General features: G+C 33.2%; 1 protein-coding gene and 1 pseudogene across 3 annotated transcripts; one reads left to right on the top strand and one right to left on the bottom strand.

Annotated features, from left to right (window-relative positions):
• The first annotated feature begins 2,050 nt into the window (after positions 1 to 2,050).
• LOC118042747 (eukaryotic translation initiation factor 5-like) lies at positions 2,051 to 2,779 on the top strand (annotated as a pseudogene).
• A 1,487-nt stretch (positions 2,780 to 4,266) lies between these two features.
• On the bottom strand, positions 4,267 to 9,202 carry LOC118042735 (uncharacterized). 3 transcript variants are annotated; one of them, XM_035050461.2, is made up of 7 exons: positions 8,477 to 9,202; positions 8,349 to 8,385; positions 7,523 to 7,759; positions 7,367 to 7,414; positions 5,648 to 6,093; positions 5,408 to 5,510; positions 4,267 to 4,715 (listed from the first exon to the last, which is right to left on the bottom strand). In XM_035050461.2, the coding sequence occupies exons 1-6, from the start codon at positions 8,824 to 8,826 to the stop codon at positions 5,438 to 5,440; spliced, it is 1,191 nt and encodes a 396-aa protein (XP_034906352.1). In that variant the 5' UTR covers positions 8,827 to 9,202; the 3' UTR covers positions 4,267 to 4,715; positions 5,408 to 5,437. The 3 variants fall into 3 exon arrangements, with proteins under 3 accessions (XP_034906352.1, XP_034906350.1, XP_034906353.1); XM_035050459.2 differs by having other exon boundaries at positions 4,268 to 4,749; positions 8,477 to 9,201; XM_035050462.2 differs by having other exon boundaries at positions 4,273 to 4,694; positions 8,477 to 9,201.
• Positions 9,203 to 10,505: the final 1,303 nt, after the last annotated feature.

Below are 10,505 nucleotides of genomic sequence, written 5' to 3'. Positions count from 1 at the left end.
ATAGTTCATTGTATCCTCTAATCAAACCTTAAATACGTTGAAATTTCAAGAAGTGAGAAAAACCTACTCTGACTGGAAGAGTTCTCCAAGGAAGCTTCAATGGCACTAATTACTGGTAAAATGAGTCTCCTAAAAGGATAGAAATGGAAGGAGAAGTAAATTGATACAACCAATATCATCATGTCTATGACAAATACATGGCAACATCATAATAATAAACACATGGCGGCATCATAATAGAATGAACAATTTCTGATAAACGCTGAATTTTCAACTTCTTTAGCATAATTGTCCCTTGAAATTCTTGGACATCAAATCACAAGAAAGGTGGTTATCCTAACAAGTAACACCAAAGACTACTGGGGGCAATTGATGGGCTAATACCTACACTACCCTTTACAAGGTCAAAAGTATGGAAGATAACCCTATAATAAATCCCATTAATTATCCTAAGACTAAAGCAATCGTGTTTTTTCTTCAAGTATGGAAAATATATTTAAAAAATATTATTTTTTAGATCAATATATTAAAATAATATAAAAATATACATAAAATTATTAAAATTAAAAAAAATTAAAAAAAATTAAAATATAGTGAAATTGCTATGTCAAACAATACTTAAATATTCCATAAAAACATCTTGTTAGAACAAACAAAAAAGATATAGATATATATAAAAGGTGTGGGGAAACTATTGTAGCTTTCCCAAGCCTTTTATATATAATGTATCACTATGCACACAGTACGCAGTAAAATACTTGATTTTTTTTTTCATTTTTGTTTTCCTATTTTTTTTTTTTATGTCTATGGGTTTTTTTTTCTTTTTTCTTTATTTTTATTTTTCTTTTAATGAATTTTTTTTTGTTTAATTTAATTTGTTAATGTGAAATTTTTTTTTTATTTAGTTATCATACTTTCATGAGACGGATCTCGGGTTTGACGAGTTAACCTGAATTTTATTTTGTTTTTTTTCTTTTTAATCAATTTTTTTCGTTTAGTTTAGTTTGTTAATTTTTTTTCATTTGACCCATAGATTTTTTTTTCCTATTCAGTTATCAAACTTTCATTACACGAATCCCAGGTTTGACGGGTTAACTCAATTGATTCAGATTTTTTTACTTTTTCCTCATTAGTAACAGGCTTATGTCTTTTGTTTGTTTTTTTTTTAATTAATTTTTTTCATTTAGTTTAGGTTGTTAATGTTCAATTTTTTTTTATTTAGTTATCAGACTTTCATGACATGGATCCCGGGTTTAATTGTAACCTGGTTTGATGGGTTAACCCAGTTAATTTTGGGTTAACCTCTCAATTTTTTTTTTTATTTAGTTATCAAACTTTCATTACACGAATCCAAGGTTTGACAGGTTAACCCAATTAATTTAGATTTGTTTTCTTTTTCTTCATTAGTTTTTTTCTTTTTATAGGTTTTTTTAATTAATTTATTTAATTATCACACTTTTATGACATGACCTTGCAGCCAGATCCGCATCCAAGGCTATTGGGTTTGGTATTGGAGCTAGACCCACTGAGTCATGCAAGTTTAATATTATTATTATTATTATTATTTTAAATATTACTTTTGGGTAAGGCGTTATAGCCAAACCCAATATTCTTGAATATAGATTTGCAGAAAAACTTAACACTTTTAGATCTTAGATTTTTTTTTTTTTTGTATTTTTTATACAAAAAAAAAAAAAATTATCCCACTAGTCCTCCTCTACTTCTTGTCCAACAACGTAACATACATGGCATTTATAGTTTCTTTCCTCCCACAATCTTGCTAATTTAAGCATGGAGGGTCTCCAATGTTATATAGGAAACTTTTTTTGCTTGAGAAAGATCCTAGGATTTCTTGAAGCTTATTCCAAGCTTCGTCACCTTCATGGTTGTGGCTGATTCAACATTTCCTGACTAAAGAAGAAGAGTTTTTTCATGTTCAGGAATATCGGAAAAACAACATAACTGCTACCTAATTTTTGAATTCCAGCATTTGCATGCATTCAGTGACATTAGTGAATTTGTTTTGTGAGTTTGCTTTATTGCGATCAAGATGCCCAAGATGATTACCAGATCAAGGGCCGAGGAAAGCATCAAGACAAACATTGTCAAGAAATATGTCCAGTGTTATGGTTATGGAAACTCTGGGACTGAGATAATCACCACCAAAAGCCTGACGATCCAGTTGAAGTGTGTTGTTTGTGGTTTTGTGTCACATGTTGATATGAAGCTCACCACTTTCACTGTGAAGAATCCTTCTGAAACAAAAAAAACGATTGAAGGATAAAAAGGCAATGAGGAAGGCTGAGAAGGAAGGTGAAGATGCTGACGAGGAGCAGAAGAAACTGAAGAAAAAAGGTAAAAAAAATAAAATAAAGGATATTCTAAAAGGATGACCATGCAAAAGCTAGCTCTACAAAAAAGAATGCAAACATTTCTGATGAGGAATGTTTGTCGCCAACTCATGGCTATTTTGACAAGAAGGAAGAGGTTGACAATGAAGATTGAAGATGATGATGACGTTCAGAGGCAAACCGACACATCTCTCAGGGCAGATCGCCACCACATTCAAAAGCAGGTGAGTGTTGCGATGTCTACAGGTGAGATGGAGAAGAAAGCAAAGGCATCCAGCAAAGAAAATGCCATTCCAAAAAGCGCTTCACCATTTCGAGAGGAGAAACCAATAACCGAGAATAGGAATTCAAGTACTCATGAAACTCTTGTCAATGAGATGAAGGTAAACCTGGAGTGTTTTCTCGGTCTACTTACTGGGTCAGCTTAGGAAACAATCTTAAAAGAAAAGTTATTAGGCATGAAACTTATAAAATCTCACATTAATTTTATTACTTGGAATGGATGAGATAAAAATTAAATTTATAATGACTTGGTTAACAAACCAAAATTTTATTACTATATCAAATAAATATCTTAATTCAAACACTTTAAACTATTAAATAAGATTTAAAATATGATTTTTATTATCGTTAAAGAAATATTTTAACTTAAATATTTTAAATTATCAAATAAAATTTTAAAATATAATTTATATTATTATTTAAGAAATATAAATCAATGTAGAATGGTGTTTAGAAAAGATTTTGCAAAAGAGGCTGTCAAGAAGAAGAATTATCTGGCTGCTGTTGCTCAGAATGAGGGATCACAGTTACTCCTGCTCCGAGCAATATAGGAATTCTGTGGGAAGCAAGCTCGAGTGCATTGAAGGAAGTGGCTCTTGTCCTAAAAGCACTATAGCTCCTTTTTTTTTTTAATTTTTAAAGCATTTTTAAAAAAAATAAATTTTTTTATTTTTTATTTTTAAATTAATATTTTTTTTAGTGTTTTTAAATTATTTTAATATACTGATATAAAAAAAAAAATATTTTTTAATATATTTCAAAATAAAAAACACTATAAAAACAATTTCTTAATATATCCGGACATACAAGTTAGAAAGGATTCTCAGATATGGAAGAAAGGTGAGCCCTTCGTCTGATTGTCTCCAAGGATACCGAGTCCGAGTTCTAGGAAGAATGATGTGCTTTTCTCTCGTTTATTTTGCAAGTCCCGAGTATGACTCTGTCATGGTGGTTGCGTGATGAATGAAAGAGTCATTGATTCGCTCTTCTGGGAGGTAGGTCCATGGAGAGTTACTCTTTATCCTGCAGTCTAGATTGATCATAGAGTCTTCTGTACTTTGGTGGGGTGTCCTGTTGCCTTGTCTTGCCGCACTTAATGCCTATATCTTGCAATAAAGATTTATGGTGAATCTGTCATAACCTTCATTGCATTCATGGTTATCTTAATGCTTCCTGTGCTTCTCGATCTTGTTGATTTTGAAAATTTTATTTGAGATTAGAGGTCCCTTTCCTTTCAGTTGATGAACAGAACATTCAACATGAGCTGCTGCTGCGTGCAGTCTTTTTGCACATGCACAGGGGTTTCCTTTTCCTCAGAGTCCCCTGCAATTGTCTCATTTACTAAATTTTATTAAATTTAACTATGAGCATGCAAGTAACCATTAACTGGTAATTGATATTTTCGTACGTTTTTTTTTTTAATGATAAAACGTTTTAAGCATAAAGTGTTTAATACCTTCAAGCTATCTATACTAGATAGTTAACTAATGCTATGAATTTGACTGGATTTCATTTCAAGATGCCCCTGGATCTGGGTTTCATCCAAATTCAATTTTATTTTATTTGATGCTAAATGGGAAGCAATGCTGCATATATTGTAAATTTCACTGTGACCCTTTTTATGTGAAGATGGCTGCAAGAAGCACTGAAAGTAAGTCTGCAACTTATTTTCTAAATCTGATTCGGCGATGGGGAGAGGAGGATCCTAGATAGGATAGTGCATACTGCATTGAAAGAATTTCTGAGAATTCACTATCAAAAAGAATTTCTGAAAATTCCCATGTGACTAGGAAGTCAAGCGAAGTAATCTCCCATTTCTCTTACTAAATTATATCTCATTTAAAATATATTTTGCTGGGGTTTATCTTAAAAATTGAGTTACTATATACGAAATGAAAATTTATTTAATTAAGTAAAAAAAAAATTAAAGTTTCCCTGAACAGCACAACGATTCATAACTAGTGATGGAAAGGATACAATACTTGACAAGTTCATAAAGTAATTATCAGTAGCAACAGCCGAGCAGATGAACCAGCAGTTCTCTGATAGCAGTTTATTCTCCTGACCAGAACAAGCAAACACCTATGAATTGGAAAATGATTTGTAACAGATAGCACTGCAAAATCACAAAACATGAATACCGTGGGAAATCACAAAAGGGTAAAAAACATGGAGGCAAAATTCTACCACGAAAAGGAAAATCATTAGATAAAAAATAGAACATTTTAGTTTCAGAAAGTCAGTTTTACTTGAGAATCCTTCTGTAACTTAAAGGCATCATCACGTCATTGTCATAGCTTTTCTGCCTTTTTCACAATTGTGATCGCTATCATGTGCAGAAAACCAAAGGCGATGCTATCCAATTAGCCCTAAAAAGATGGCAGTTTCCTTCTCCAAGTGTATGGTTAGAGTTTGAATTCCCTCACCAATGAAGACTAAAGAAAGTCAGCATTTTGTGGGGAGAATTCAAAGTTCTTTCAATAGGATTATTAGGAGATATTGTGAAGAAACCAAACAATGACAAGAAAAGCTATGCAATATTAAATTGCGGCATGATTAGACCAGTTTCTGCTTCACAATCCATCAAAAGTAAATTGCAATGCATCCTATGGGGATTGGGGGTTGGGCAGAGAGATGCTTCTAAACTTGGAGATGTTAAAAGTGGGAAAAATATAATTTTTCAGTTTAGATCGATTTCCTATTTTTATGTGGAAAATTTGACTATCACCAAAACAACCCCATCAACCAAATAAATAATTGAAGTAAAATACAACCTTAAACTGCGTATTGACATTTCTTTTTCTTCAGATGGCTGTCGCCGTGGGCTTGAAACAATCAATATTGCACAAACCAACAGATCTTATCATGCCCCCAAATCTGCCACCAGAAGAATTCAACCATCAGTGAAGAAAAAGCAGAACCGCATGCGCATGCCACCATGTTGGTCACAAAGGATAAAAGAACAAAAGAAAAGCATGCTATGAATGGGGAACAGGAACTCCTAGCTAGCTTACCGATCAATGCTATTCCTCGCTTTCTCATTCTGGTATGGACCATTGCTCTCTCTTAGAGGGCAATCCACGCTTTTTCTTGATTTCTCTCTCCTATCAGTGCTGAATCTTGATTTCTCTCTGTGGTCTATGCTTAACCTAGGCTTTTCTTTTTGCTCAGCACTTAGCCTCCACCTCTCTCTCTGATCTATGCTTGATATAGAAGCCTCTCCAAAATCTGTGCTCTTTCGATGATCCTCTGTTTGATCCACAATGGGCCCAGAAACATTTCTCAGACGAGATGATTTCTCAATGGCTGAAATGAACTTCTTGAGATGCTTGATGTATTGCGGGAAAAGCTCCAAGTCACAATGATTCCCTCCCTTCACCCATAACGGTTCATACTTCTCTTTACAACACTCCCAAAGCTGCTTACCGTGGGACCAATCCACGACATCATCAGCAGTTCCCTGCAAGAGACAGAAATCACAAAGGAATGCAATCAACAGAGAGTAAACTTGAAAAAAAACTTGGACAGAATGTTGCATGCCAGTAACCATGACACTTTTATACAGTAGAACCTTCAGTTTCATTATCCAAAGAAAGAGACAAGTTCTGTGCATTATGGTGGACAAGTTATGCATAATTGTGTATCATGGTGGATGACATAAGTCAACTATCAAACTAACATGCACATTTATCTTATAAGACAACCACTTAAACTGTACACCAAAATACTATAGCAGAGCCTGTGCTGGTCTTAAAGTACCTTTGTTCATGCACCAAAATAATATAATGCAGAGCCTGTGCTGGTCTTAAAGTACCTTTGTTCATACACCATATGAGTTTAAAGTATATTCTGTGTCGACTTTTCTTTTTTTTATCCTCACCTGCATTATATTCACTACACAAACAGCAGCATCTCCTAGTTCCATTCAATCGATTATCCTCAATTTTTTGGGCCTTTCAAAAGAGTTTGTCACCTTCATCAATCTTCTTGGCATTCAACAGATACTTTTCTTACTGCATTTCCACATCGTTTTTTTGTTTTTTTTCATCCTTTATTTCGGTATTCATTGTCCTTTCTTTAAGCAAATTATTCTCCTTTGGTGTCACCACATTCTCCAGAGGATGGAATATGGAGTGTACTATCTGATAGAAACGTTATGTTTCTATTCTGAAAACTGTAATTTTAAGAAATAAACATGTTTAGACAACTGGTGATTAGTCTTTAAAATTTAAGATGGTTAGAGGTGATATTAAGACCTAGATTTACTCACAGATTATGATGACATTCTTCTAAACTCAATATCTCTTGCAGCTTCTTTCGTTCTCTCGTAAGTTATTGATTTTTTGCCAAGAAAACTCAAACATTTTAATGGATGGTGAGTCTTGCTTTGATTGAAATAAATCCTACCTGACCCTATTCTTAAACAATATAGCCAGCTCCATGGATCTTTTGCTCAAAACTTTCCAAAGTGTAATCCAGAATAAGCAAATGTGAGATTTTTTGGTGTAAACATGAAGTTATTACAAACAATTTCACTTCATGATTGCATTTCTAGGCTATTCACTTAATATAATTTCTGTCTTTTGTGCACAAACCATGCATCTGGTACTTCCCAGCCAGTGTGGCCTCATGGGAAAGGACGATGGAGTGAAGAAGCATTATAGCAGCAAGCCAAAACATCAGAAACATATCACAGAATTTAGCCATCATTTTCAATGCAAAGAAATACTCACATGAATAACCAGTACAGGACAATTGACCGAAGGTATTTTATCGATGTTCTGTGACATAAAAAAGCAAGCAACCATTAAAATGCAGTTAACTTGTGAATAGAGAAAATACTCAAGACATCAAAGCTCTGCAGATGAGCATTCAGTGGTGAAAAATACCTTGTATATGTCGAACCAATAAGTTCTCTTCACTGGATACATTACACGAAGACCAGAAGCAATAGGGCTGTGAAGAACCACAGCCCTTAACTTCGGTAACTGTGTTGCCAAATCTAAAGTGGGTCCACTCCCGACTGACTGTCCATATAAGATAACATCTTCTTCTTTCACCCCATATTTCTCCTCGAGGCACCTATATGCAGCTTCTATGTCAGCATATGTATTCTGCTCAGTTGGCTGTCCAAAAAGAACAGTGACACAACAAACAGTTCAGATGTCTTCAAAAGAGCGCCAGACTAAAAATATTCCAAAAAAAAAAAACCAAGACCCCATTTAGCTTCAAGAAACCTTAACAACTAAATCCAACTGTCATTTTGGCAGTCCAACAATTGTCAATCAACTAGGAGGATACAATAATTTGGTTTACTATTATATTTTATATGACTTGTTCAACTTCTCAAACCAAAATTCAAAAAAAAAAAAAAATAAACCCATAAAATTCTCCAATTTCATTACCTTCCATTTCATCTCTTTCCATCAGCTGCCAAACAATGCAAAAAAACAAATCTCCCAAGAAAAAGGAGGATTTTTTATTTTCTACCCAACATTTTCTCAAAAACCAAACAAGTCAATACCAACAAGAAAAAATCAAATTCCAAAATTTCATTTCCTCCCCTTTTCCCGGAGACCAAACCAATCCCACCAAAAACAAGAACAAATTTTCTCTTCTCCCTATATTCTCTCAGCAACCAAACGCAACAACACCAACCAAAGCAGTTTTTTTTCTTAAAAAAAAGAAAAGAAAAATCTAATCAAAACACTGTACCTTCCCAGTTGACTGCCCATACCCGCTATAATCATACCTGCATAAATACTCAAAAAAAAAAAATCAACGCTCGCATTTCTTTTTTAAAAAAAAAATAAATGGTATCAGCTTTGACCAAGTGAACTGACCCCATCAAGTTAACACGGAGATGCAAACTGAGCTCACAAAACAAATCATACATCTGTCCTAGATCAGCTGCATTTCCATGCGAGTATAGCACCGTCAACGACGCCGAAGGATTCTTAAAATACACCGCCACCACCCGATTCCCTCTCTTCGTCTCCAACTTCAACACATCAACTTTTTTCCTATTAGTATTATTACTGTTGTTGTTACTACGTACAGATACCCCCATCACCATCCTTAACTTCTTCCCACAATCCTCCGCCTCCTCCTCCTCCTCCTCCAACTCATACGACGGCGGACTCGGCGGAAAAAACGCGAACTTCGCCGCCATCGTCGATGTCACCGCCCCCATTAAGATAACAAAGTAGAACTAGTAACCAGAGTACTGCTACTTAGATTCAGTTACAATCCAACAGCGGAAAAAATCAAATCTGATTTGACAAGTTAAGTTAGGGGGTGCTTGGCTGGGGAGATAGTGAAAGGAGAGCAAAGGAAAGGAAAAAGGGTTTGTTTTTTGGGGGAGGGAAAGGGGAGGAAATTCCGGCGAGGAAAAAGGAAGGGAAGCACGTGTGATTATAGAAACGGGGGAGATGGAGAGGAAGATGGAGTTTGTGTGCCTGTGACAGTGATGGTGATGTTAAATTTGGACAAACACACGTGTCCTTGTGGGGAGAGGTGAGGGGATGATGTGTTTCTCGGGGGACTTTTGCCAGCAGCTTTAATTAAGTGGCCTTATGGTTTGGTCCGTCAACATTATAATGTTTTTGTGATGGGATTTTTTAGGTTGTTCTCTTTATTCTCGTAAGCATTATATTTTCGAAGCATGGTACGGCGTCTTAGCTTTCTTTTTTTCTTTTTTCTTTTTTCTTTTTTCTTTTTTTTTTTTGTGTGTGCTTTATTGCCAATTGCCACATATGGTGCGTCATTCAGCCTTTCAAATGATACTATTTGAATGAGTGAAGAGTAAGTGCGTATTTATTATAAAAAATATTTTTAAAATTCAAAAACAAATATGTTCTAAATCATGGGTTTGTGATTAAGGGTAGCTATTACACCATTGTTTTATAAGATTTTAAATTTTTAAAATAAATTAATATTTTTAAATTATTATAATATATTGATATAAAAAAATATATTATTTTAATAAAAATATCTTTATTCTAGACATATGACTTTTTTACTTAAGAAACAAAAATTACACCATTGAATTGTTAGGCTAATTTATGAGTCATTTAATTAAATCATATTGATTATTTTTTTATAAAAACAATATTACTTTTCATGTTGACTTGAATAGTTTTAGTATAGCGAGTTTGTTTGGCAATGTGATTACAGTTATTTTTTAAATAATTTTTCATGTCAAAATGTATATTAATAATGTTTTTTATTTTTTAAAAATTATTTTTGATATTAGCACATCAAAATGATTTAAAAACACTAAAAATATATTAATTTGAAGTTAATAAAAAATTAAAAAAAAATTAATTTTTTTTAAAAATACTTTTAAAACATACAAATAAACAATAATTTAGAGGTTCATCCGCCAAGTTAATGGAGTTTGCAGAGATTACTATTTTTTTCAGGTACAGATTAAAACCGCTTGGGTCACAAATTTCTCAGTCTTCGTTTAACAATTATGGAGGGGCATGATATTAGGAATAGATTGGCCTAATATTCTTCTTTTTTTTTTTTTTTTTTTCTGAACGGGTCTTGCATAAACTTCGAAAATTTGATCAAATTATGAGAGCAGACTAATATTGAGAAATTGTCATTTAACCACATAGATTTCCTGGTTTTTCCTTTGTTATGGATGTTAATTACTTATAGATCCTATTTATCTAAATTAAGACCATGTTTGTTTTTTATCTTTCAAAAAATATTTTTGAAAAATTTTTGAAATTTTTTATTTTTTATCTAAATTAATATTTAAATATTTAGGTCTTGTTTGGGAATGTAGTTGTGGTTATTTTTAAAAGTACTTTTTATTCTGAAATACATCAAAATAATATTTTTATTTTTATTTTTATAAAA

Source organism: Populus alba, chromosome 17, assembly GCF_005239225.2.
Source record: "Populus alba chromosome 17, ASM523922v2, whole genome shotgun sequence".
Lineage (NCBI taxonomy): Eukaryota > Viridiplantae > Streptophyta > Magnoliopsida > Malpighiales > Salicaceae > Populus > Populus alba.
This window is presented reverse-complemented; position numbering and strand designations above follow the sequence as displayed.

What these genes read in the sequence shown, in the direction of transcription:
- LOC118042735 (XM_035050461.2), bottom strand. Translation starts at nt 8,826, where the DNA reads ATGGGGGCGGTGACATCGACGATGGCGGCGAAGTTCGCGTTTTTTCCG. An exon ending in ATGGGCAGTCAACTGGGAAG is followed by an intron (nt 7,760 to 8,348) that starts GTACAGTGTTTT and finishes CTTTTTGGACAG; the next exon opens with CCAACTGAGCAGAATACATA. An exon ending in ATTGGTTCGACATATACAAG is followed by an intron (nt 7,415 to 7,522) that starts GTATTTTTCACC and finishes TTTATGTCACAG; the next exon opens with AACATCGATAAAATACCTTC.